Source organism: Nelusetta ayraudi, unplaced genomic scaffold, assembly GCF_046127955.1.
Source record: "Nelusetta ayraudi isolate G7.1 ecotype Tasmania unplaced genomic scaffold, CSIRO-AGI_Nayr_v1 ptg000197l, whole genome shotgun sequence".
NCBI classification, from domain to species: domain Eukaryota; kingdom Metazoa; phylum Chordata; class Actinopteri; order Tetraodontiformes; family Monacanthidae; genus Nelusetta; species Nelusetta ayraudi.
In genome coordinates this window covers 273,160-300,000 of record NW_027466246.1, presented here as the reverse complement: position 1 = coordinate 300,000, position 26,841 = coordinate 273,160, and the positions used below count along the sequence as shown (strand labels likewise).

Here is a 26,841-nt window from a genome sequence, read left to right as displayed (position 1 = left end):
GAGCAGCGCGCTCGCCAGAGGAGAGGTGGGCGGATGAAACATGGGATTTCCTCCTCCTCCTCCTCATCTTCCCACTCATCCTCATCCTCCCACTCATCCTCCTCCTCCTCCTCCTCCTTCCCTCCGCCCGACTCGCTCTCTCACTCCCTCCAAATGCTTCAGAGCCCCCCTGTGGCAGCTCTTCACAGAAAGCGTCTCACTAACAGCCTCTGGCACGCCAAGGCGTTTTGTCAGCTCACATTTAGAAAAAGAAAACTCCCCTCTAATTCTAAATTATTCAGGATGCACAGAGCAGAGGTCTGTTGTTGTTTTTTTTGTTTTTTTTTTTTAAAAAAAAACGTTTTTATTCCAGGCTTCCAAACTGGTAAATTATTATGTCGGGTTTTTTTTTTCAAGAGATGCCAAAAAAAAAAAAACCTTTGGTTTCAGTCCCTTCAACGGGGGAAGCGTTGTTGTGATGTCATCAAAAGGGCTTCAAGGCACGCACAACTGATCGACGCTGAGCGTTCCATTGATGGCGCTGCGCAGTGCTTGTGCAGCGTCGGGAGAAAAATACCCCCTTCTCAGGGAAAAAAAGACGAAGCCAAAAATAGAAAACAGATTGTGTTTATCTAACGCTCACATGCCCCCTAATGGCAAAAGGCTGAACTGTTGCTCTGATGCTTCAATGTAAAAACACTAGCCCACCTTCTCGTGTCTGGTAAATAAATTATTGATATTACAGAATTGAATTGTGTGTCCTTCAAAATAAATGCCCAACATTTTCTCTCTAAATATATATATATATATATATATATATATATATATGTATATATATATAAAAACTGCCCACGAAGCCGCAACCCAATGAAAACGGCTCTGCGAGCCACCAGTTGAGAAACGCTGCTTCAGAGCACACTCTGGTGATGTCATTCAGGCTTCCCGCTGTTTCAAAGCCTCCGCTCCCCCTCCCCTTGCTGAACAGATGATGGCCAAACCCGGCGAGTCGCCCGTGAGCCGCCAGCACCAGAGCCACCCGGAGGAGACGGAGGAGGAGCTGCGGGAGCACCAGGACGGCGGCGGTGCGGCGCTGCCACCAGGGGTCACCATCAAGCAGGAGCCGCCCGACCCGCAGGAGCTGCAGGAGGAGGCGCTGCAGAGGCAGGCGGAGCAGGAGCTGCTTTTCAGACAGGTACTTCGGGAGGTTGCAGGGGGCTCCTGGAGAGGTCAAAGGTCAAAATGAAAAAAGCCCAGATTGAGATTGAGATTGGTTGTTAAACACAAACGGCATCCGCAGTTAAACCATAGGCGAGGGTTTAGAGTTGGACCCCTGTTTGAGAACGAGTGCGTCTGCTAAAAGTCTGTGTTAAAGTCAGTGTGCGTGTTCCCTCCACTTGGGGGAAGCGTGGGTGCCTTTCAGAAGTGTCCCAGAAGCCTAAAACTGCTGAAGCCGCTGTGGAAAAATACGGTTGTATTTTTCACACTTCAACCGAGTCAGTAGGTAGAATCGTTCAGGCAGGAAGTATCGTTCTACCTACCTATCTATCTGTCTGTCTGTCTGTCTGTCTGTCTGTCTGTCTATATAGATGGATAGATTATCCATCCATCTATCTAGTCTCAGATGTATCAGCAGGTGGAATCGTTCAGTCATAATATACAATCTTGCTGTATTTAGTCAACGCGACGCGTCAGCTGCAACACCGTTCGGTTCGGCCAATAAAGCAGATTTCACTTCAAATAAACACGCACACTGACTTTATGAATCAACCTTTTTGAATCAACCTGGAGCGTTTTGTTGTGGTCGCCACCTGGTGGCGAGTGAGCGACACCGCGGTGCCACTGACGCTGCCGCTCCCTCTCTCTGGCGTGGGTGCAGCAGGCCCTGCTGCTGGAGCAGCAGCGTATCCACCAGCTGAGGAACTACCAGGCCTCCATGGAGGCGGCCGGCCTGTCCATCTCCTTCCCTGGCCACCGGCCCCTCTCCAGGGCACAGTCGTCCCCCGCCTCCGCCTCCTCCTTCCCCATCAGCGTCCCGGCCGCCGAGCCGCCCGCCAAGCCGCGCTTCACCACAGGTTGGTTTGTTTCAAATTCGTTTTGGTCGATCTCCAATCTCCTCTTTTTCTCCATCCTTTTGTTTCTCTTGGACAGGAAGCGCTTGGCTGTCTGTCTTCCTCTCAGATGCAGCTGGGAGTCGGGAGAGGCTGCTTTGTTCAGAGAGCAGCACGACTTGCCAAATGGCAGTTGAATAGTCGCAGTCGCAGGGCGTCAGTAGAGTTGTGCAAGTAATGTCGGCCAGGAGACGTGTTGAGAGAAGCTTTTGCTCTTTGTGCCGATGTTTTAGTTCAGTTCGATATTTGTTCTATCGCCGTAATGTGGGCGGTGACTGTAAAAGTCTCGATATTTCTGCAAAAGTAACTCAGGTAAGTGCAAGAAATTTGTGAGAGGGAAAAAAAATTGAGAAAAAATATTAAACAACGGAGGAAAAAACAGTTTTGGAATTTTTCAAGCCACATGGAGGCTTTAATTTGTGTGTTTTGTACGTACTCAGTTTTTATCCTCACATCTGAAGATATCAAGATGTTTTGCTGCCTTAATCTGCAAAACAGATTCTTTAAAAAAAATATACTGTTGTACGCGTTCTTGTTTAAGTCAATGTAAAAAAGATTTGAGGAAACCCCTTTTGTTTTTTTGGGGTCTTTTTCTTACGTTTTGTTTTGCGAACATGTGTGTCCTGAAAATTTCTGCAAAAAGCAACTTTTGCAGAAATTTGTGAGGAACGGAATTTAGAAAAAATATTAAACTAGGTTGGAAAATACAATGTTAGCTCTTTTATGTTATGTATTCTATTTTTATCCTCACATGATGCAGATATCAAGATATATTGAGTAGAATTATTGTGTGTTGTACTGCTGTCGCTGCACAATATATTCTCATTTGGAACAAAAAGTAAACATATACTGTTTGTGTGCGCGCGCTCTCCCAGGCCTGGTGTACGACTCGCTCATGCAGAAGCACCAGTGCATGTGTGGGAACACCAACAGCCACCCGGAGCACGCCGGCCGCATCCAGAGCATCTGGTCGCGGCTGCAGGAGACGGGGCTGAGGGCGCAGTGCGAGGTGGGGGACGTGTGTTCCTGTGTGCGTGCGTGCGTGTGTGTGAGTTTGCGTGTGTTTTCATCTCTCCTTCCCCTGGCGCGCCTGCACAGTGCATCCGTGGGAGGAAGGCGACGCTGGAGGAGCTGCAGACGGTCCACTCGGAGGCCCACGTCCTGCTGTACGGCACCAACCCCCTCCGCCAGAAACTGGACTGTGAGTGCCGAGCCGAGCTGAGACGAGCCGAGCTGAGACGAGCCGAGCCGAGCCGAGTCGGTCAGAATCGCAATGCCGCGTGGCCGATCTTCTAACGTTTCTGCTTTCTTCTTCTGCTGCTTCCTTCTGCTCCACAGGCTCCGTCACTCCCATGTTTGTGCGGCTGCCGTGCGGAGGAGTCGGGGTGAGTGGCGCCGTGTGTGTGTGTGTGTTTTAATCAAGGGGTTATGCAATCTGCCTTTTAAAAAAACAATTTGAAATAACTAAGGATGCACCGATACCGGTATTAGGTATTGGTACCGATACCAGGGTTGAGAACTCGTAACATACCTGCCGATACCACAACACCGATAGCAGTTGAATATGAATGTTTACATTTGTGTTTGTACTGCTGTGAAACTTGCACGTTCTAGGACAGACGTGTGCAAACTACGGCCCGGGGGCCATACACGGCCCATTAAACGTTTCAATCCGTTCTGCCAAACTTGAAGAAATGATATTAATAGTCAGTCAGTCATAAAACAGCTGCATTTCCTCCATGTTTTCTGTGTTTTCAGAGTCATTTCAATAAAGAGCTCAACACCGTGGGGCTTCAAAGACACTGATTTGGTTGCAACTTTGCTTTGGTTCATTTTTAATTGACATTAACATTGACATGCTTTCTACATATCCAATAAAATATAGTGTTTCCTCCTATGAGGTGGCTCACCAAAACACTCCATCCATCTGCTGCTGCTCCGCTGCCCCCCCTCTGTCACAGTTTACAGCCCTCTGTGGCCCCACCAGTAAAACAGTAACAACTCTGTAATGTATAATGTCCATATCAAGTACTCAGTATCGGTCACAGTGAGTACTGAAATGCAAGTACTCGTACTCTTACTTGTTGTGTAGAAAAGTGGTGTCTGTGCATCCCTAAAAAAAAACCCCATAGAATTTAAAGGTGCTTCTTGCAGCAGCTTCTTTTGCCTTCCACCTTGAAACCCACCAAAAGCCAGTTGCTACCGGGGGTCACGTGACCCACAGCGCTGACATCACACCACCGTTGTGTTCTCTCGGCGCCCCCTAGGTGGACAGCGACACCATCTGGAACGAGGTCCACTCGTCCAGCGCCGCTCGTCTGGCCGTGGGCTCTGTGGTGGAGCTCGTCTTCAAAGTGGCCACGCGGGAGCTGAAGGTAACTGACGCACGTGCACACGCACACGCACACGTCCTCCTCACATTGTTCTAGAAGCTCGGTGGCTTAAACCACTCTTGGCGTCCCTGCAGAACGGCTTCGCCGTGGTCCGGCCGCCGGGACACCACGCCGAGGAGAGCACCCCCATGTAAGCACCCAGCCGCCGTTTTGCACTTGAACGCACCCACAGCTCAGGGCCTCCATTGTTGATCTTGTTTGTTTCCCTGTGCGACGCCGCGGCTCCAGGGGTTTCTGCTACTTCAACTCGGTGGCCATCGCCGCTCGACTGCTGCAGCAGAGGCTCAACGTCAACAGGATCCTCATTGTGGACTGGGTACTGCCAGCGCATCGCTTCACAGTCAGATCAATAACAAATAACATGGCCACACTGACTGCATCTCACGCCTCCTCCGTTTACCGCTTGTGGCTGCAGGACGTTCACCACGGCAACGGCACCCAGCAGGCCTTCTACGACGACCCCGGCGTCCTCTACATGTCCATCCACCGCTACGACGACGGGAACTTCTTCCCCGGCAGCGGAGCGCCTGACGAGGTGAGCGCCTCTCCGCGCTGCCGTAGTCCGGATCGACGTCTCCATCAGCCTCCACAGCTGTGGCTCAGTCATCTTCCTGGGCTCCGCATACAATAAACACATTTCGTAGACATGTGTAGACATACGTTCATTCAAGGTTCAAGATTCAAGAACTTTGTTTATCACATGCTGAACGTGCCGTAAAATGACAAAAGTGGCACTGCTTACGAGAGACTTAGACTTAGACTTAGACTTTCTTTATTGTCATTATGAAGAAAAACACAGCAGTGGTTCAATTCACAACGAAATGTCGTTGCCCAGTTCCAGAAATACAATACTAAAAAATCTATATACAAGCTGAGATAAAAAATATAAAAATATGGGAATATGGGAAATATGGGAAAATCTTGAGGTAGAATGTTGGTGGTACATAAATAAATAGGTTAATGTACACTAGCAACAGTATAAACAGTATAAACAGCGACGTGTGAGTATAAACAATATGAACAGTATGAACAGAGTATACAGAATAACAGTGACCAAGTGACCAAGTGGAGGGGTGTGTATGTATGTAAGCTGTACATGTGCAGATAGTCCTGGGATAGTGCACTGATGCTGGTGACAGTGTAGACAGTGGCAGCAGGTAGGTGGGGAGTTAACTGGCATTTTAACAGACGGTGCAAACAGCAAGGAAAACTCACATAGCCTCATATAGAGCTCATGTATACATAGTGGGATATACATACAGTACAGAAAACACTCAAGTTCACAAAACCTAGAAACGCTGTATATTTGTTACTTCAATTCAGTGTAAGCGTCATTACCCTCTCAGAGGAAACAAGACCGAGTCTACAGCAGGAGAAAGGTGAAAATGCTTAATACATAATCATTTTATTAGTAGAGCCAGTATGGAGAGTCATCCATGTGGTGTGGATTCCCTTGCACCCTGTTTCAGTGCTTTTCTTCTTAATCTATATCAATCAATAGTCAGGATTCCCACTGAGTGACGGCTCTAAAAATGACAGCTTGATATTGTTCCTTCTTGTCTTTGAGGGGGAACATGACTCAAAGTTGTTCCTGGTTTTCACGCAGTTTGCTTGTCTTGTGCGTGCGTGCAGGTGGGCAGCGGACCAGGAGTGGGCTTCAACGTCAACGTGGCCTTCACCGGAGGTCTGGAGCCGCCCATGGGGGATGCAGAATACCTGGCTGCCTTCAGGTACCTCACCAAACACTAACACTGGATAAGAGTTGTGATTTGATGTGGAGGTGCCAGCTGGGATTGAGTGGCGCCTGTTCACCCCCTCTCTCCCCCACTTCAGGTCTGTGGTTATGCCCATCGCCAACGAGTTCGCCCCGGACATCGTACTTGTCTCGTCGGGCTTCGACGCAGTGGAGGGACACCCCCCGCCACTAGGGGGCTACACCTTGACGTCCAAATGTGAGTTCAGATGCCGTCCCAGCCCGTTCATACGCTCACTGGACGAGGCGGCGCCGCCCTCACTGACCCCTCCACCTTCCCCCCTCATCAGGTTTCGGCTACCTGACCAGGCAGCTGATGACCCTGGCCGGAGGTCGCCTGGTCCTGGCACTGGAGGGGGGTCACGACCTCACCGCCATCTGCGACGCCTCCGAGGCCTGCGTGGCCGCTCTGCTGGGCCAGGAGGTGAGGCCCCCCAGGAGAAGATGACCAGCCAAAGCTGAATGCTTTCACTCTGCTTTATTTTTCTGCACATCCGTCGTCATTATGCATCTGTTTTTTTAAGTCGCAAAGCCTGGAAAAACAGAGCAGGATCGTCTACAGATACACATTATTTCTTTTATGAAACGGATCATCAGAATTTTCTTTTAGCTACAGAGGTAGAATTTGGTGTCTTAAAGGTCCTGTGTGTAATATTTGACTTGATTTATGATTTTTATATTGGTACATAATACGTAAAACATACTCCCTGGAAATACTTGAATAAAAGTCTCATGGGTTTTCTACCCTGAGAATGGTTCTCAGATATGTACGAGATATACTCTTATATCAATATCATAGTGCAAGGGTCTTGCTCCCAGTTAGCTTCCATCTTGCTTGTTTCATAATTTGGGCGACACTCGTGTCTGCAAAAAATCAAGGTGTCCAGGTTTGGGTGCTCACAAGCCAATACGCTACAATCTAAATTGTCACCACTTGATGTTGCTTTTTCTTCTTTCGAATCCCCAAATATTACACACTTTAATGGTGTCAGTTGGGGCTCTGGGAACTATTTATCGTGATACAGTAGTCCTTTGACTCCCCCTTGTGGACGTCAGGAGAACTGTACTCGCCGTTTACTTTTTCTCTTCAGCCAACGTATTTTCTGTGTTCTCCCCAGCTGGAGCCGCTGCCCAAGGCCGTGCTGGAGCAGAGGCCCAACCACAACGCTGTCCGCTCCCTGGAGAAGGTTATAGAGACACACAGTGAGTTGTTGTTGTTTTTTTTTGTTGTTGTTTGTTTTCACCCATCAACCCCCAAGCAAAAAGCAAAGGGTCACACGCTAGGGGGTGCCAAAATATAAAACTCGGACAAAGTCTCGGTCCAACATTGATATTTATTGAGCAAAATCTTCTTCCAGATGGAACAATGAACCTTTTTACATGGAGCCAAACAAGTTTTGCTTCAACCTGAATATGGAACAAGCAAAGTTTCATACTATACAAGAAATTACTTCATATTGCACACATGCAAAATCGAATTTCAAATTCATTGAACTCATTAAATAAATAAAATGTAAATAAAAATTGTATGACTCTTTTTTTATTTGTAACCTTCTGATTTGAATTTCAACATTCACCTTTTTCCACAAACTAATAATACATTTAAAAATAAAATAACAACAATAAACCAATGAAGTCATAATAATATTCTTCAGTGAACGTCCTGTCCCGATTGACGCCCCAAAATACCAGCAGTGCATTCTGGGATTTGTAGTATTAGCGCTACATGTGCTGAATAATACCAGTGGGCAAGTAGTAATATTGTATTGGCCTCATGGGGCCAAATATAATGACACTGCGGGCCAAATTTAGCCTGCGGGCCAGAGTTTGACGCTTTTCTTCACACCTCCTTCTCTCATCCTTCTCCTCTTTCTCCCCCCACCCCCCTCTTCCTCCTGCTCCTCCTCTCTCCCTGTTGGCCAGGTAAGTACTGGCGCTCGGTGCAGCGCTACTCTCCGAGGCTGGAGCTGTCTCTGCTGGAGGCCAAGCGTGCCGACTCGGAGGAGGCCGAGGCCGTCAGCGCCATGGCCTCCCTCTCCGTGGCCACTGCCTTGGACCACAGGTAGGCACAGCCCAGGGCCACCAGGGGGCAGCCTGGGATGGTTGAGTTATGTGACCTTAGCGTTTTCCTTTTAAGGTCCACAAAAAAAGCATATTTAGTTAGCCCGCATACTAATATTAATATCAATGACATTGATTAATGTCATTGACTCAATAAGTTGAGGGTCTCAACCCTCTTTAGCTTTAAGTGCAATTCAATCGAATTGTGCCATAGTGGCTAATCTATACCTCGTTTCGTTTAGTTTTGATTCATTGACTTGAAACATGGAAGATTTTCACGTAAAAACATGAAAATTATCAAGTAAAAACAAGTTAAAAAGTTATACAAAATAACGTGAAAGTTTCACGTTACAACATGAAAGTTTCAAGAAATAACTTGATAGTTTAAGATTACAACGTTAAAGTTTCACGAAAGAACGTGATTATTTCACGAAAGAACGTGAAACTTTCGCGAAATAATGTGAAACTTTCACAAAATAACGTGATAGTGTCACGAAGTAACGTCAAAGTTTTAAGTAATAGCGAGAGTTTCACGAAATACAGCGAAAGTTTCACGTTACAACATGAATGTTTCACGAAATAACGTTATAGTTTCACGAAATAATGTGAAAGTTTCACAAAATAACGTGAATAACGGAGCGAAAATAAAGAAGAAGAAAAATAAATAAAAAAATAGTGTGTGTGACACACATCCATAGGTGACTATATGTGTACATGTATGTGCGTAGAGCGAGTCCCAAGTCCACTAGGGGTCAGCGGGGTTATCTGCTCGCGCAGCAGGGGGCGTGAGCGAGCGTAAACATGACTTCCTGTCTCGTCCCCGTGCCCAGGCCCGAGGAGGAGGAGGTGGAGGGGCAGGAGCAGGAGGAGGAGCCGATGGAGGAGGAGGAGCCACTGTAACGTCAGGAGCAGGAGGTGTTGCCACCCAGGTGTTACCACTGACCTCCCCGGAGAGACAGGGGGCCTCATTGAGCTGCCGCCACTCTCCACTGACCCCCTTCATTTAGTGGGCCCGCCCCCCAACCGACCGACCGACCCCCCCTAACCCAGTGAGTGGTGGGGGGAGAGGGGGCGGGCTCGGGAGCAGCAGGGGGCGCCGCTCAGGAGACGGAGGACTGAACTCGCCAAGCAAAAGACACAAAAAATACACCACAGATTCATTTAAAGCGGCGTTTGCTCGCTCGCTGAGAGACTTCTTTTCACCGCCTGTTCTAACCACGGGGCTAACGCACAGCGGCGGCTGCCAACTCTGTGAGTGAGGCAGCAAGGAGTGGTTTTTGTGGGAGGGGGGGGCTGCTCACGCTGCCACCTGGTGGCACAGGAACACACGCGGTGCTTTTTTTTTTAAACACAGCTGCCTTCTGAGCGCGTTACACACCGCGGACACTGGGGGGCAGCAGAACGGCGGGAGCCACTTCCTGCCCTTTTTTCCCCCCTCCTCCCCAACTGTTTGGCCCCTGCTGACATCAGAGAGGGCCCCGCGCACTCATTGTGCGAGATTGTGCAACTCACTGTGGACTTTTTCCGGCAGTCGGGCCGAACTTTTGAGTCGACTCGCGCAAAATTTTAGAGACTTGTGTGGCGTCGCCGGGAGCTGCTGGGTCTGTCGGAGGAGGAGGTGGTGGAGGAAGAGCAGGAGGAGGAGGAGGAGGAGGAGGAGGAGGAGGTGCGGGGTGAAGTGAGAGGAGTGCCTTTGGAGAAACCGAGGAAGGGTTTTTATTTGCAGGTCCACTGGAATTTCAGGATCGTTTCAGGAAAAGGTTGCCTTAAAAAGTCAAAAGATTCCCCCCGACCTGGTGGAGAAGAGAAGAGAGGAGAGGAGAAGAGAGGCAAAGAGTTTCCCTGACCTTTATTTTAGAGGTGGAAAATATAAAAAATAATTTAAAAAAAACACAGTCTGACAGCATGTTTACCGCTGGAGTGCGAGCAGACGACCAGGTTTACGTCCATCGCCGCCTCTCCGACCAAGAGTTACTTTACTTTTTTGGATGGATCTATTTTTCTGTAAAAAAAACAACAAACAAACAAAACAAGCGAAGTGAAGCGGTCGAAGGTCGTGCTCGTCGCCAGCTTCGGTTCAAGCGAAAAACGGGACAGAACCCTGGAAAAAAAAAAAGAATCAGGCGGAAAATCTCTCTGAAAGGAAGAAGAGGTTTGAGCCTTCAATGTAGCTTCCCTTTAAACTGAAGTCGATGCTTTGAAAAAGGGGGAAAGGCGAGCGAGCGTGTTGAGCAGAGACACCAGGTGGTTTTTCTTTTTTTGCTTTACTTTCTTGTGAAATCGCAGGATCTTTGAATGTTATCCAAAAGAGGAAGCCAAGCGAGAAAAAGCCAAAGCATGAAGTTTTTGCATCTACCACGCGTAGTTTTTTTCAACTCCACCCTCTGACAGCTGGCTTTGGCCTGCCGACGCTCCTCCTCTCTGGCGCTTTGGAGAACCTTCACGCCGCCAGCGTTTCCTTACGGTTATTATCGCGCTGAGCAGCGGTGGCGCCCGACTCGCCTCGTCTCGGTTGTACTCAATCTATTCTCGCGAGATCGGTGGGAGGCGATCGCCAGAGTACGATTCCCACGTGCGGTTGCCATTTTACGATATCTAAGACCACGTTTGTTCAGCGTGTTCACTGTTTGTTCTTTATTTTTTAACGTATAAGATTATTTTTCTAACTCTATTCATCCGTAGAAATGTTTTTTTCCCCCCAGTTTTGTGTTATTTTTTTTATTTTTTTTTAATCCGTTTTCCGGATAGTTTATAGGGCTGCCATTTACATACGGACTCAGTACTTTTGTCACCTGTTCAGAAACAATTTCTTGTATTTACGGAAAATAACAAGCAGCTTTCTTTCTTCTTTCTTCTCTTTCTATCTTGGAACCGCCCTCTCTGCTTTCTTGGGACTGTGACTTTCCTCCCACTCTCATCCTCTCTCTCTCTCTCTCTCTCTCCCTCTCTCTCTCTCTCTCTCTCTGTCTCTCCCTGGAGCGCTCTCTCCACACTCCACCTCTCCACAGATTAGCGCTGTTCTGCTCGCAGCCTTTTCCGCTTTTTCTTTCTTTCGACTGCCCTGTCTTCCCACACCGTCAGTCCGAAATCATTTTTTTGCTCTCTGCAGTTTCTCCGTGTTTTGTTTCTCTCAACGGCTCCCTTTGGATTTCCGTCACGTTGCTCCTTCTTTCTTTTGCCTCCCTCGGCCTTTTCTGGATTTTGATTCTTTCTTTTCCGTTGCCGTCGTTTAACTTTTCATTCCATCTTCCACAGATTTGTTTGTATGTTTTTTTTTCTCTCTTTTTTTCCCGAACATTTTCATTCTTCTTCTTTACGCTCTCGTCCTTTTGCAAAACGCTCACTTTCTCTCCAGTTTCACTCTTCCTTTCTGCTGTCTCGACGCCTTTCCGCATTTTTTGTGCTTTCTTTTGACGGCTCTTTGCCTTTCCGCATTTTCATCAGTCGTGTATTTATAACATGCACTGTTTATAGGAGAATTGTATATTGAAAAATTTATAAATGTACTCTCGAACTAATGACAGCTACGATATTGTGAGCGACAAACAGTCTGGTGTACAATATTACATGAACTTTTTTGGTTTTTTTGGGGGGGGAAAGACAAAAGAAAAAGGAAGCAGCATATTTAATCACATTGTGGCCTAGTTGATACTGTCGTGCACGACTGGTGAACACTTCACAGGCCGTCATATGTAGCCAGCCTGACTTCAGCCGGGCGCCGGGAAAGGAAAAACACTGAAGGGAGACCCATCAGCAAAAACTTGGATTTCAACAAAGTTTTGAAAGTGAAAAAAAGGCATCAGCTGATCAACTTGGTGCTCCTCTTCTTCCCCTTCCTGCTGCTGCTGCTGCTACTGCTGCTGCTGCTGCTGCTGCTGCTGCTTGGCTTCCACAGACGGCCGACACCAGTCGTAGCTCAGACCGTATCGCAGCAACGCCTGTCTGTCAGCCGCTCCCCATTCAAGACAACCATCACCTTTCCTTTCAAGTTATTCCACTAGAAAAAATGCGACAAAACGACAAATTTGAGCTTTGAGTTGATTTGTTTGTTTGTTTTTAAAAAATCGCATTCTAGCAAAACATTCCACTCATTTGACAATTTAATTTGGCTTTGTTTTTTTATTTTTATTTTTTATTTTTAACCTTAAAAAGTGAGTTTATTTTTGTAGAAACTTCCGTGATGCTCATCATTTTTTTTTACCGTCTGCTCGCGCCAACTTGATCTCTTTGCATGGTTTGTGAGTCAGCATGCCTGCTTGTCTATGTAACAGAAAAAAAGAAAATGTATTTGCACAATAAATGAACACTGGAGGACTTTAAAAGGAGACATAGAAATGACATTTCGAAAAAAAAAAAAAAAAGAAAAAAAAAAGGCGACTCTTGCGAGCAGCAGACTGGACGGCTTTTTTGCCGCTCCGCCTGTGCAAACAACTCAACAAGACTTTGTCCAAACTACTCCACTGAGATACATTTGATATTGTTTTTATTGACTATTGTTTCCAATGAGTACTTTCACATGACTCGGCACTTAGGACATGTGTGGACTGTGCTAAAGAGAAACGTGCTCTGCCTAGCCTCTGCTACATTCACACCTTCAAGACAAAAAAAGCAAAAGGACTTCTCCAAAGAATGTTTGTCTTTCTGAGACCTTTGAGTGTCGCAAAAAACAAAAAGAATTTTAAAGTTAAAAAGACTAAAAAGGTTTCGGTTTGGGGAAAAAGGGCGTCGTCGCTTTGATTGTCACACCCACCTAGGCCAGTTCTATATATGACATATATATAAAACCACTGTGGCTCAAGAGCAGTTCTCGGTTTACATGTAAATGGATTTAAAAAAAAAAAAACACGTTATTTTTTGTTTGTTGTTTGTCTCTATTGATAAAAAAAAAAAAACTTTCTTTGGGACCTACGCTTTGGACATTTCATCTCTGACATCATCTATAAAATATATTTCTGAAAAATAACCTGCGGCTTTTGTGTTTTATTTTTATATTAATATCTGCAGGTGAGGGATAAGGTTGCACCTGGGCAGAATTTTTGTACCATCTGTGAGAAAACATCTGGACGGAATCAGTGCGGCGACAGAGACTCTTATCAGTTTCGAAAACATGACACACAAAGTCCACATTCCCACAATCCAGTCGTAAATAATCAGCAGCGCCTGCTAAGGCGTGAAGTATGTTTGCGGAGACGCAGCAGCTGCTCCAGCTCTCCTGCATGATCACTCTCTTCTTTTCTCCCCTTCTGTTGTGGGAAATGAGCAGGCCGAGCACATCACAGCAGTGACTGTGGAGCAGTGGGGCCACTGCTGCCACTGCTGCCGGGACATTAGGAGCAGCAGGAAGTCTCAGATGACTTCCTGCTGAGTGGAAAATCTAATTTCGACAACCAATATCACAAGTGTGCCTGATGGATTCAATCAAAGTCCAACGTAGGGTCAGTCAGGTGACCTTCGGCTCTGGAGACATGCAAAAAAATAATCTGCTTCTCACTTCAATAGTCCTGTGATTATACGGTCATTTCAAAGCCCAAATAGTTTTTTCTCTCTCAATGGAGTGTATGCAGTTACATATTAAATAATAATAACATGACACATGCAAAACAATTATTTATTTACAAGAATCATCTTACAAAGTAAACATTTTCTTCATAAAAAGAAATAAACACGTACACACTTTTGTTTAGTTTTTAGTATCCAAAAGATTTGGAAGATCATCTTCAGTTGAGACTTTTATTTTGAAAAGATCTCTGTCGGTGAACATAAACTGTCAGTTTGCAGTGGACACTTTGGTGCAAAAATACGAACGAAAAACGAAAAGTATAACTAGGGCGTGTCCTAATTTTAAGTCGCAGTGCAAATATTAAGACATTAAAAAAGGCGGCCGGTGTGTGTGTGTTGAGCTTGAAGCGAGACGGCAGCTCGGTGAGTTCCTGTGGACTGACGGCGCGTCCAATGAGAGGGAGCCACTTCCCTTCCTGTCGTGCACATGATCGCTCTCCTCCTCCTCTCGTCTCGTCCACACCACCAGTGCAATGCTTTGCCTGCTGCAACACTAGCACCGCCAAACCTCCCAGTTCTCCAACACCGCAGGCGGAGACCTGTCGCCTCTTCTTTTTCTCCCTTTCTTTTCTTTTGCATCATCCCCTCCTTCTTGTTTTCCTCATCAAAGCAAGCCTCTCTCCATCCCCGGATATGCCCAACATCGTGCTTTTTAGCGGGAGCTCGCACCACGACCTGTCCCAGAGAGTGGCGGACCGGCTGGGACTTGACCTGGGCAAAGTCATCACCAAGAAGTTCAGCAACCAGGAGACATGGCGAGTACCAGCGACGGACACCTTACCTTAGCTTGGGACATTATAAAACGGTTTATGTAAAAAGCTTAACCTAGCTTAATGACCGAAAACAGCTATCAACTATCACCAAGATTCACGTGGACATCTCTAGTCATGCCCACTTTCACCTCTCCAAACACCAAAACCATAAACCTTATTTTATGGATACTGTCCACGTTAAGCTTTGTCGTTTTGGTTTTTGGAGAGGTGAAAGTGGGCTTAATTTGAGAATACGTTTTTTTTTTTTTTTTTACGGAAAGCGTTGTAGAATGTCCCGTTAGCTCTCTGCTCTCTGCTAGTAGCTCAATGCTTTCTGGTTGCGTTGTTGTTTTAAAGCATGGCTGATTTTGACTATTGCGTGCAAGTGGATATCTGCTCGTGTTGCTACAGCACTGGTGGAATCACATGTGGGTTCGGGGTTAGCGCGATGCTAACAATAGTTTCCAGTGCAGCGGGGCTGGAGACTACTACACGTGACCAGTTAGCCACATGTAAACACAAGAGGCTAGCATAGCGTGCTAGCCGCGGCGGCTACACGGTCGGCCACACGTCATAAAGTCCTAAGAATATTTTTTTTTTAGGTAGACACAGCCAGCTGTTGTCTGGGCCTGACTTAAGACCAATAAGAAGGTTGGGCGAGGGTGATTTTAAAGTTACGCAACGTTATATTTCACTCGCCGCGAACGACGTGTGCTGCTTCTGGCGGAACCAAAGTAAAGTCGGGCCAAAGTTTGCACACCGTATTTTTAAACCCCCCACAGCAACCACGTCCTGCTAACTTGACATCACTGAAACGCACAATCCCTAAAATTATTAATATGGCTTATTTTACACGTGTATTTCCAAACATTGTCGTGTAAACACGCCATGTGTCGTGAAGTCGGAACAAATTGTTTCGGTTGTGCAGAATATGACGTGACACCGGAACGCCCAGTCTAGTGAGCGGGGTGCTTTTTTCACTCTCTCTCTTTCTTTTTTTTTTTTTTGAAGCATTAAACTTTATTTAAACATCGTTGTTTACACGTCCCCTCCGGGGCCAAATAAAGCCGGAAACCAGTGTCAGCAAGTCGAAAATGGAAGCACGCGTGCTTTCGCTCATTAAAAATATAATATAATATAATAACACGTTTATGGTCTATAGATATCATAATTACGACGTATTAATGCCCTCATAATGAACTGGCAGGCTTAGTGGCAACGTAACTAACGTCAGAGTAACTTCCAGTGCACTGGCAGAGGTATTAATTATTGCATGTTAAAACCTCTAAAGTAGGAGAGAAACCTTCTGCCGTATGCTTCCACTTGTACCAACTTAGCATGCGAGTCAAGTCAGCATTGTCCGGATCACATGCCCCTAATTTGTGCTCATCCCCCCACAAAGCACCTCCCTCCTGGTGTTGGCTGCCCTTTCCGAGTTGTTTACGGGCACGTTTGAACCCTTCTGCCGGCTGCCCTTTTCCCTTTGGTCCCTCACCTCCTTGTTTGCCTTCCTCGACCCGAACCTTACAACACCGCATCGCCCTGCCCGACCTCGCATCCATCACGCACAGTGTGCGGCTCCTCTGTTGGATCGTTCAGCGCCGCAGTGTGCATGTTCTCCCCCTGGTGTTTTGACCTTTGCACTGCTGAACCCTCGTATTACCCTAATATTCATATTACATAGGCCGCCTAGACATATTTTAATTTCATGGCCGTGGTATTGTCACAAAATCTGTAATGAGTGAGTGTTTCAACCCCTTTTTTTCAGGGTAACCTCAACTTTCAGTGTTAGTTATTGAACTTCATTGTGTGTTTATGACCTGTAAAAATAGTTTTAAAAAAAGTGACAAAAACAAGTTCGTAATGTTATAGGAACTCTGAAATGACATGAGCAAGGAAATTGAAATAAAGAAATTGAACTGTTCACCATTTTACATAGACAGAAAAGTCACTGACTTGTAATGCGCTGTGTGAGCCCTTGGCTGCAGAGTGAGAGTGCCCTTCCACTGGTAGATCCATTCACTCGACTGTAATGCAGCTGGGATAAAAGCATCTGGCGTCCTCTGCACGGCCTGTGCAGCTTTATTCCCCGCTCCAAAAAAATTACATAAATAAATAAATAAAAGAGCTGTGTTCCTGCATGTTAATTTGTTCTCTTAAAGGGGCCTTTGTGTTTGTTTGTTTGCTTGCTTTATGTCACAAAGTCGGCCCCTTTGTGATGTCATGAGCGCCACTGGCATGTCCTGCAGGTGTGCACTTTGTTTTTGTGCACCCCCCCCCAAAAAAAAAACAAAACAAACATCTGTAAACTCAACAACGCAGCCAGTTGTGGTTGCGGAGGTGTTGCAGATGTGCGGGTGAGACCCTCCAATCCACTCACTCTCTGTTTGGGCAGCAGCGGTCCAAAACAATGAGCGTTTTCTCAAAACAGCAGGGAGGGAGGTGAGAACGGGACGCCGACGGTCGCTCTCCTCACATCTCCGACGCGAGTTCTGTTCTGCCGGGTTGTTTTCGGAGAAGCGGAGGAGGCAACGTTATTCATGAGACCAGTGCGCGACTTTCAAACTTTAATCAACAGCGGCTCCGTTTGTGTTCTGGCCTCTTGGCGGGCCGGAGATCCACCTTGAAAATCTGACCGGGCTTTGCTGAAAGACGGCCAGGATTAGGCGCAATAAAAGTTTATTAAATGAAGAGCACATACAGGGAAAATGAAAAGCCTGCTCGCTTGTTTGGCTTTGTTTTTTTCCACTGCCATCTCTAGTTGGGAATGTGTTTGGTCCGGGTTGAGGCCTCATCATGTGAATGACACAGTTTTATTAGTTGTTTTTGTCTGTGTGGTCGGGACACTGACAGCCTGCAAGACGTTTCTCTGTCACGATGAGGATTCGGTGTTGAAAGTTAGCTGCGTTTTAGCGGGTCATTCTTCGCACACACCGCCTGATTTCAGATTATGTAATTTCTGGTCCGATTCTCTTCCAGCAGCTGCTTTGGGTCCAGTTCCCACAGTCTCGCTGTGAGGTTTGCTGCAGTCAAAGATATTCACCACCTTTGCAACGGCACATGTCCACCGGTCACATGACTGGTCATGTCCTATAGTGGAATGTTTCACACACACATGGTGTGTGTGTGTGTGTGTGTGTGTGTGTGTGTGTGTGTGTGTGTGTGTGTGTGTGTGTGTGTGTGTGTGTGTGTGTGTGTGTGTGTGTGTGTGTGTGTGTGTGTGTGTGTGTGTGTGTGTCTTTTGGCTTCAGGTTTGTTCCAAACATGGGATTAGTGAAGGAACGCGGCCCAAACTTGTTTCGTCAATTCTCAGGCAGCTGCACAAATTCACGGCCGAACCTCCTTCTTGTTGCTGAAGCTGTTCCGTTGACAGCAGGAAGCAGGAAGCTCTCCTTGAGTCTCGAAGGTCCCACATTGTGCAAAAATCTCAGTGTGTGTGAATTGGTGATTTCTGACCCAAATCGCCAAACTCCACCGAGATGAGAGAAGCTCATCCTTTTGCTGCGTGTGCTTGCCGCACAGCTCTGGAACTCAGCCATCTGTGACCTCACAAAGGGCACTGTTAACTTTCTCAGGTAAATGACCACCGCACCCGTAACCAGCTTTTGGCTCCGCCCTCTTACACCCCAGGTTTTTTTCCCCCAGCCAACCTCGTGGATGTTCCACTAAAGCATCAGTCTCAGTCTCAGGAGGCTGAAGGATGTGTTTCTCTCTGTGGGATACTGCAAGCAGCGGGCTCATAATGCTTCATCAATCAGGCTGCCCCAGTAGAGCATTTAGTAGGTATTAGTAAGTACAAACAAAAAGAGTTGAGCTTGGATTGAATACGGAGCTTTTAAAAGATGTGCTGTGAAATCATTAGCTGCGTTTGTCTCGAGGTGATTATTAAAGTTCTAAACCAGAGGTGGGCAAACTTTTGACTGGTGGGCCACAGTGGCTTCTAAGATATGACAGAGGGGCCTGATTTCAGTAATGTATATTCAAAGTGAACCAAAGCAAAGTTGCAACATAATCAGTGTCTTTGTGGCCCCACGGTATTTAACTCTTTATTGGAATGACTCTGAAAACACTGAAATGGAGGAAGTACAGCTGTTTTATGACCTACTCACTGTTAATATAATTTCTTCAAATTCGGCTAAAGGGCCGGATTAAAAAACTTAACGGGCCGCCACATGTGGCCCCCGGGCCGTTGTTTGCCCACGCCCGTGTCTAAATGGTCCTGTGGCTCTCACTCTGACCCACAGCGTGGAGATCGGGGAGAGCGTGCGCGGCGAGGACGTGTACATCGTGCAGAGCGGCTGCGGCGAGATCAACGACAACCTGATGGAGCTGCTCATCATGATTAACGCCTGCAAGATCGCCTCGTCGTCCCGCGTCACCGCCGTCATCCCCTGCTTCCCCTACGCCCGGCAGGACAAGAAGGACAAGGTGAAGTGTGTGTGTGTGTGTGTGTGCGTGTGTGTGTGTGTGTGTGTGTGTGTGTGTGTGTGTGTGTGTGTGTGTGTGTGTGTGTGTGTGTGTGTGTGTGTGTGTGTGTGTGTGTGTGTTCAGTTCAAAACAAAGTTAAACATTAGTTTAATTTAAACAGGAAGTGCAGCTGCTAGTATTCTAGCATGTCCGCGGGCTGCTTGTGGTCGCCGTCCCTCTCTCAATATTCTCCCAGGCTATTGGCTGTGTGGAACTAGTGGGTGTGTGTTTGCCTACTGGGGCTGCAGCTTCCTCACAGCGACTCATTAATTAATGAGCTGCAGTTCATTAAGGAGCCGTCAACTGACTGTGAGGGACACAGCAGACCATCCCGCAGCAGCTGAGGCTGCCAGCTCTCTACCTGCGAGTCTCCCCCCCTCCCCCCGCACCAAATTATTCAGTCTCTCCTGGTCTTTAGCCCCGCCCCCTTGCGTGAATTATTTAAAGCTTTTTGTGCGGCACAAGGAGGGGGGAAACGCGTAAGTCCAAAACTGGGCTGAATGTGGTCACATGATGTCCTGAAGCCCCTCAGGATTGGAGGTTGGCCAATGCGAGGTTGAATTCAATGTCAATCTTGATTTTTTTTTTCTATTGTTTGTTTGTTTGTTTCTTAAATTGAAACTTGCCGTCTGGTGTTTCCTGAAAGCTCAGCTCGGCCGCCGTCGTTTCCAGGTCGTCGGTGTTTTGTCATCACACCTTGGAGCCCTGCGGTCCACGCAGTCCCTTTCCCTGCAGTGATTTGTCTCTAAAGCAGCGTTTCTCAACTGGTGGGTTGCAACCCAAAAGTGGGTCACTGGTTTGTGGGCAGTTTCCCTTTTTTCTTTTAAAGAGAAAGTGATTTTAAAATGTATATATATTTATTGAGAAAATGTTGGACTTTTATTTTCCAGGGCACAATTCTATTTCAAGAATTCATTTCTGAAATCTGGTAGGAAGTGGCCTCGAAAATGTGAGTGCTTTGGAATAAATTTGGGTTGTGACTTAATGATGAGGGGAAATAAGGATGTGGGTCCTGAATCTCCACCAGTTGAGAAGCTCTGATCTAAAGCCTCCCAAGTCAAACTCCTCAAAGCCAAGCAGGCAGGTTGACTGACGTGTCGTTGAAAGGTTGTGTTGACCTCATGTGCTGGTTCCTCCTGCAGAGTCGAGCGCCCATCTCAGCCAAGCTGGTTGCAAACATGCTGTCAGTGGCCGGCGCCGACCACATCATCACCATGGACCTTCACGCGTCACAGATCCAGGTCAGCACTAGAGCTGTTGTCGTCCCCGACGCAATTGTGAAATAATTTCTCCTTTTTTGGTGGCTCCAGCCGAGGGCACCTTGAGGATTTGGATGTTTGCAATGACTTGGTAAATGGAGACGATGAAGCATTTTTACCAAGGAAATAATCCTGATCTTTGCGTGTTGTTTCTACCTGCTCAGGGCTTCTTCGACATCGCCGTGGACAATCTTTACGCAGAGCCGGCTGTTCTTCAGTGGATCAAAGAGAACATTCTGGAGTGGAAAAACTGCATCATCGTGTCACCAGACGCAGGCGGAGCCAAGCGGTGAGCAGACAGCACGGATCACATCGCCAGCCAATCACAGTCGAGCTCTGAGTTTGAGCAGCCTCTCTTGCTTTCTCTTCCTTTTCTTCCTCCTTTTTCTGCTTCTGCTTCTTCCTCTACCTCCTTCCACCTCCCTCTTCTTCTTCTCCCTCTTTTCCTTATCACTCTTCCTCTTCCTCCTTCTCCTTTTCCCTCATCCACCTCTTCCTCCTTCTTCTCCTCCTCCATCCAGCGTGACGTCCATCGCCGACCGGCTGAACGTGGAGTTTGCCCTCATCCACAAGGAGAGGAAGAAGGCCAACGAGGTGGACCGCATGGTGCTGGTGGGTGACGTCAAGGACCGCGTGGCCATCCTGGTGGACGACATGGCCGACACTTGCGGCACCATCTGCCACGCCGCCGACAAGTCAGCGCTGCTCGCCGCCACCGCAAACCCACTCAATGGTTGGAAAGAAGGCGACTCTTGCTCAGTCACTGTGTCCTATTTTTCCTCCCCCATCAGGCTGATCGACGCCGGCGCGATAAAGGTCTACGCCATCCTCACTCACGGCATTTTCTCCGGGCCGGCCATTTCCCGCATCAACAACGCCCCCTTCGAGGCCGTGGTGGTGACCAACACCATCCCGCAGGAGGAGAAGATGAAGGCCTGTCCCAAAATCCAGGTGCGTTTATACCGGGGGAGGGGTGATACTGGTGGGGTCACAGCGGGTTCCAGAGTTTGATAGAGGGGTTGGAGCAGCAGCAGATGGATGGAGTGTTTTGGTGAGCCACCTCATAGGAGGAAACTATATATCATGGGATATGTAGAAAACATGTTGCTATAATGTCAATTGAAAATGAAAATACAGCCATTTAATCAATTACTGACTGTTAATATTATTTCTTCAAGTTCAGCGGGCCGGATTAGAAAGCTTAACGGGCCGCATATGGCCCTCGGACCGTATTTTGCCCACTCCTGTTTTAGAATGATTTAGAGAAATCCATTTTGTTTGTGTTGAAGTCAGACAAGGATGGAGATAAAATCTCTTTTCCAATTATGCAAATAAAAAAAACATTCTATCTTATTCCTTAATATTTTCCAGGTCATCGACATTTCCATGATCCTGGCTGAGGCCATCAGGAGAACCCACAATGGAGAATCCGTGTCCTACCTATTTAGCCACGTACCCTTGTAGAACACCCCTTCCCTTCCTCCTCCTCCACCTTCACCTGCTCTCCCTCCTCCTCCTTTGACCAACCCGGTGTGACTGGTTCGACGGTCACGCCCACACATTGTCCGACCTTTTCCACTGAGAGACCCAGTGATGATGTCACGTCATTCCCAAGATCAAGACTTTGTATTTTTCGCTCCTCCGCTCCCTCCATCCCTGGCCTTCACTTTTAACCAAAGGCTCCATCATCTAACATTTTGTGTTATTTCTTCCTCACTTTAAACGAAGCATTCCAGCTTTATCTCCTCATTCTAAGTTTTTGCCCCCCCCCCCCCCCCCCCGCCCCCCAACTTTTTTTTTCCATCTCTGAAATTCTAACAAATAGTTAAATTGTGGATATATTTGCACCTTTTGCTCCCTTTTGCTTTAAGAGCTGTTGAAAGTATTATGTGATGATTAGAGCCCAAACTTGGACTAGTTCATAACCAATTGTTAGAGTTTGCTGGTTGTCAGAGCTGCATTACAAAGTGGGAATGTGTGGATGTGACCACAGATACACACAGGAGTGAAATGAGCCTGATTCGGTCTTCTGTTCAGGGTTGTTTGGTTTTTTGGTTTTTTTTTTTCCTTCTCCAATTGCGAGCCTCATGAATGTGCTGATGCGTCTTTACCTCCACTTTTTACAGCTGCTGTGAACCATTTTCCTCCATCAATAGATTAATAAAGTTCTTCGAAAAAAAAAAAAGCATCTGGCAGGGAAGTTGTTGACTGAGATAGAAATAAAGGTATCTAATGTGAAGTGTGAAGTGGGCGCCACGCCCGCACTCCAAAAGGTCATGAACACGAATTGAGCACGCAGCGTATTTATGTTGAGATTGAAGATTTCTAGTTTGATTTGACAAGCAGAGTAGCAGTGTAATTGTCACCGCAGCTGTAGTGGATCACTTTAGTGCCAATGAAGCAGGTTTAACTTTTTCCTGTAGGTGAATTTAAAAAGAAAAAGAAAAAAGTAAAATAAAATAAAAAAATGGTGGGAAAGTATGATTTAATTTTTTTTTTTTTTTTTTTTTTATATGTAACACTTCAAGCTGTTTCTTTTACAATAAAGATTTGACAATGGCTTACAGACAACACACCGCCCCTTCCTGCTTTATTTATTTATTTATTTATTTATTAAAAGTATATATATATACTGTATGGTTCTATTTGTTTGGTTCGACACTTTCCCAGGATGCACTGCAACATCTGAAGAAAAGACAAGTTTTGTCAAGACCTCGTGAAAATATCGAAAACACTACAAAGTGTTTGTGTGTTGTAGCTGAGATTTAGCCATTGCACTTTCGTTACCATAACACGACGGAGTTAATAAAAATCGAAGAAGATAAACAACAGAAGAAGAAAGTGGGGCGACGAAGAAGAGATTTGTCAACGTCAAACTAACACCACATGTCCTTGACGTTAACATCCACTCTACATGCCCAAGTATCGCGGAGTAAGAGTTAAAAAAGAAAAAAAGAAAAAAAAGAAGTGAATTTCAGGCCTTTAGAGTTAACGGGAGCTAATAGAGTTAGCTTCAGAAGTTAACGTTAGCTCGCCTGCAGAGCACCTCTCTCACAAACGCAAAGCTCATATTTGACCTGCGTCACATCTTCACCATGTCGTTAGTGGAAGGCTCAGCAGACTATTAATGGACTTCAATACGACTGTGGCGGTGTTTTCGGTGAGTTCACGACCTCTTTCTTTCCATTTAATTTTTTTTTTCTCAAGTTGTCGCACAAAATGGCTTAACACTAGCTCGCCACTAGGTGGAGCCCTTCCTTCATTTATGTGCCGAGGGCGCAAAGCAGCCCCGTCAGTGGACAACAATGGCGCCCTTACGTTACATTTTTTTTACAAACAAATGCAGCCCTAACCGAGCGGGCTTCCGTCCGAACCATGTCGCCACAGCAGCCATGTCACACAAACATCACAACGAACGGAGTGCGCCACTCCAGCTCACATCGACGCAACACAAAACGAAGTTCCACAGATTTATTGGCGTTCATGTGTCATCAAGGGCTTTTATTATTTGAGCGGTCTGCCTCGACCGCCTGAAGATGGGTATGGGGAGAGATTTGCGTCCCGGCCAACAGAGGGCGACTGTCGGCGGACTCGGCGATGCGAATTACGTCATCAGTCATTAGCATATTCCCCTCTATATGAACGGCTTGCGCACAGACCCGCGCCAGTACTTCTGCAGCAACGCACCGAGCAAGAGCAACTTCTCCAGGCCGCCACACTTTGGTAAGCACGCACGCACGCACGCACTCAACATATAATTGACATACCCACACGCTTCAACCTTCATCGTGCACATGGACTTGGAGTGTGACGGGATGGTCGCGACGCAGGCGCAGCAGAGAGATGCGACGGATGGATAAACTAGGGGACAATATGAGAGAGAATAGATGATGTGGGATGCAAGTGAAGACGGCGTGCGTTGTTTTTCTTTTTCTTTTTTCTTTCTCCTTTTTAGCGTCGCGGCGTCGTACTCGTGCGGGGTCTGGTGCGCGTGGCACGTCTTTGTGTGAGGCTTGCGGTCGCGCACATCAGTTTCCTTTGTTGCCGCGTGAGAGCGGAGCTGCATGGACGGCTGCAAGAACAGCAAGAGAGAGGGAAGAACTCCCACCGTCTTTGAACGCAACTATGGCGCTCTGTCGTTCTCCTTCTCCCTGGGCTAATTACGAGCGAATTCCGAACATTTCGGACTTTATTGTTGATTTAAAGAGAGAGAGAGAGAGGAGAGAAGAGAAGGTGGTTGTGCCCCAGACGGCCACCTGGGCGGTGGTCCCTTCACTGCGTCCCGAGGGAGGGGGCTTTGGGGGAAGAGGGGGCGGCGGACGAGTACGTGACAAGTGAATTTTGCGAAGGTTGTACAGCCTCCATGTGGGAAAACCCCCGCGACGTGCGCAATCACGATTGAACATTTTTACAGATTTAAAAAAGAGATGATAATTAAAAAATATGATTTTATTTATTTATTTTTTAAATCATCTAATAAACCTGCTCGCTCCTTGTCGTCGCAGTGATTTATTCCCGTTCTTTGGCGGTCTGGAATTTCCCATTGTTATGTAGATTTCTCTTTTTGAACGCCTTGGACTGGCTCCATTGTCTGCAGCTACAGCCCCCGTCCCCTGTGTGCGTCACGCCGGGCTGCGTGTTGGATAACGGGGACGGAACGGCAGGCAAAATGTAGCCGTGGGCGAACAAAAGAACTCATCACACGGAGACGTTTGCGTCGTTTTCCCCGCTGGCGTGATTTTCTCAAATGCCTTTTTGTGTGCGTGCTCCGTTCCGCGCCGCGCTGTGCTGTGCTGTGCTGGGCGTCAGGCAACGCCCTTCGACTGGAACACGTGCTCGCTGCTTTATGCCTTGTGGAAACGCTGGAACGACTTGTATAACGTGCGCTATAGGGCGCCACATGCACATTTTCTTGTGCATACACAGTGTGCGAGATGCTGTTCTGAGAGCGGAATTTCACCTGTGACGCATTGCCATTTCCCAGATCTTCAACCAACCATGTCTGACAAGCCTGATATCTCTGAGGTGACCAGCTTCGACAAGTCCAAGCTGAAGAAGACGGAGACGCAGGAGAAAAATCCCCTGCCCACAAAAGAAAGTAAGCCTCCTCATCACTCTTGTGTGTGCATATGTGTCTATATGATTATATATATTAATAATTTCACCAAATTCTGCTTGGAATGCCCAGTCTGACTCACTCTCTCTCTGGCTCTCTCTCTCTCTCTCTCTCTCCTCAGCCATCGAACAGGAGAAAGCTTCATCGTGAAGCCCCTCCCATCATGCACTGTACACCCCCCCCCCCTACTCCCGCATTGCCTTGTTTTCAGTCACTTCTTTTAGCTGTATAACCTTGTAACCGAGAGAGAGAGAGAGAGAAAACCTAAAATGATGAAACGACAACAGTAAATCGAGCTGCACGCGGCCTGCAAACGGATGATGCCTTTCGCCAGGGGGGGGGTGGTGGATGGCCCTCCCTCCTGCCCCTCCATCACCACCACGAAGAACCACCTTCCCACCGCCAGATGAGGAGGGTCTAGTCTGAGGAGGCGGTGGGGGGAGGGGAAGAAGACACTTGGACCACCAAGACTTGATGTGCGGCTGAGGAGCCTAAGGGATGGGGGTGTGGCCTAAGTCCCAGGAAGCTCCTCCTCCTCCTCCTCATCATCATCATCATCATCATCATCATCATCACCGTCGTCACACCACCGACAGCCCTTCCAACTTCCTGCGCCGCTACTTTCTGCACCAAAGCCGAGGCGTCAAGCTTTGCTCTTCTGTTTTCACCGTTGTTTCTCTCTTTTTTTTCGTGATCTCTAATTTTTTTTCGGAAATGCACAACATTTGTTCGTACGCTGGCCAAAATGTAAATGCCCCAAAAATTGATACTGTTTTTTTTTTTTTTCTTTGTTTTTGTATGTAAATGAGGATTAAAATGTGTTAACGGATTCCATCTCGATCTGGGGGATGCTCAAACGGACCCTTTAATTGCGTTTTTTTTCTTTTTTGTAATTGTCACCACCCTTCAAGTGGAGAGTGATTCGGGAGGACGCTTGCGTCTCAATCTTATCTTTGAATTGTCTCAATGAGGAAAGGACAAAACAACCTAAACACCACCAAAAAGGAAAAAAAAAAAAAAAATCTACTGGTAATTGTTTCCATGTATTTGCTTATAACCGTAGATGAAATGTTCTTTGGGAGTTCCACCTGTCACATTGCTCTGCCACAAACCATGACCAGAAATGGAAAACCGTGAAATGTTGTAATAAAAAATTTGTTACTAAAGAAATCAGTTTCTTGGTTGAACATTCTGTGTGTCCAGATTGCACCTATTTTTATTTTTATTTTTTTGTTGGACTTATTCCTTCTATTTCGCCACATTCATCCCATATTAGCACTTCGGAGCTAGTTTTCAGCAGGCAGTCTTAATTACAACACGTCTCCTTTTGCCTTGTGGAGATGCCAAAAAGGCCTTGCAGCATTACTGCAGGGATGAAGCCGTGCTTTTGTCCA

General features: G+C 46.8%; 3 protein-coding genes and 1 long non-coding RNA gene across 5 annotated transcripts in view; all 4 read left to right on the top strand.

Annotated features, from left to right (window-relative positions):
• Positions 1-13,257, top strand: part of LOC142881500 (histone deacetylase 4-like) — a 27,005-nt gene extending 13,748 nt beyond the window's left edge. Inside the window, exons 10-24 of the mRNA XM_076015810.1 lie at positions 965-1,171; positions 1,856-2,051; positions 2,963-3,096; positions 3,186-3,288; positions 3,426-3,472; positions 4,355-4,462; positions 4,555-4,610; positions 4,709-4,796; positions 4,896-5,015; positions 6,113-6,210; positions 6,314-6,432; positions 6,524-6,657; positions 7,352-7,436; positions 8,157-8,295; positions 9,125-13,257. Of these exons, the coding sequence (XP_075871925.1) occupies positions 965-1,171; positions 1,856-2,051; positions 2,963-3,096; positions 3,186-3,288; positions 3,426-3,472; positions 4,355-4,462; positions 4,555-4,610; positions 4,709-4,796; positions 4,896-5,015; positions 6,113-6,210; positions 6,314-6,432; positions 6,524-6,657; positions 7,352-7,436; positions 8,157-8,295; positions 9,125-9,194 (1,704 nt within the window). The 3' untranslated portion in view covers positions 9,195-13,257. The remainder of the gene's footprint in view (positions 1-964; positions 1,172-1,855; positions 2,052-2,962; positions 3,097-3,185; positions 3,289-3,425; positions 3,473-4,354; positions 4,463-4,554; positions 4,611-4,708; positions 4,797-4,895; positions 5,016-6,112; positions 6,211-6,313; positions 6,433-6,523; positions 6,658-7,351; positions 7,437-8,156; positions 8,296-9,124) is intronic.
• A 997-nt stretch (positions 13,258-14,254) lies between these two features.
• Positions 14,255-22,902, top strand: LOC142881485 (ribose-phosphate pyrophosphokinase 2-like). 2 transcript variants are annotated; one of them, XM_076015784.1, is made up of 7 exons: positions 14,255-14,608; positions 18,850-19,033; positions 20,215-20,313; positions 20,496-20,620; positions 20,853-21,026; positions 21,123-21,282; positions 21,703-22,902. In XM_076015784.1, exons 1-7 carry the CDS (start codon positions 14,487-14,489, stop codon positions 21,793-21,795), a joined length of 957 nt encoding a protein of 318 aa, XP_075871899.1. In that variant the 5' UTR covers positions 14,255-14,486; the 3' UTR covers positions 21,796-22,902. The 2 variants fall into 2 exon arrangements, with proteins under 2 accessions (XP_075871899.1, XP_075871898.1); XM_076015783.1 differs by lacking the exon at positions 14,255-14,608 and adding an exon at positions 15,479-15,564.
• A 113-nt stretch (positions 22,903-23,015) lies between these two features.
• LOC142881487 (uncharacterized) lies at positions 23,016-24,757 on the top strand. Its single transcript, XR_012925583.1, has 2 exons — positions 23,016-23,491; positions 23,828-24,757. It is a non-coding gene; the product is annotated as an uncharacterized LOC142881487 (long non-coding RNA).
• A 521-nt stretch (positions 24,758-25,278) lies between these two features.
• LOC142881486 (thymosin beta-12-like) lies at positions 25,279-26,617 on the top strand. The gene is made up of 2 exons (XM_076015785.1): positions 25,279-25,415; positions 25,625-26,617. The coding sequence occupies exons 1-2, from the start codon at positions 25,330-25,332 to the stop codon at positions 25,677-25,679; spliced, it is 141 nt and encodes a 46-aa protein (XP_075871900.1). The 5' UTR covers positions 25,279-25,329; the 3' UTR covers positions 25,680-26,617.
• The last annotated feature ends 224 nt before the right edge of the window (positions 26,618-26,841 follow it).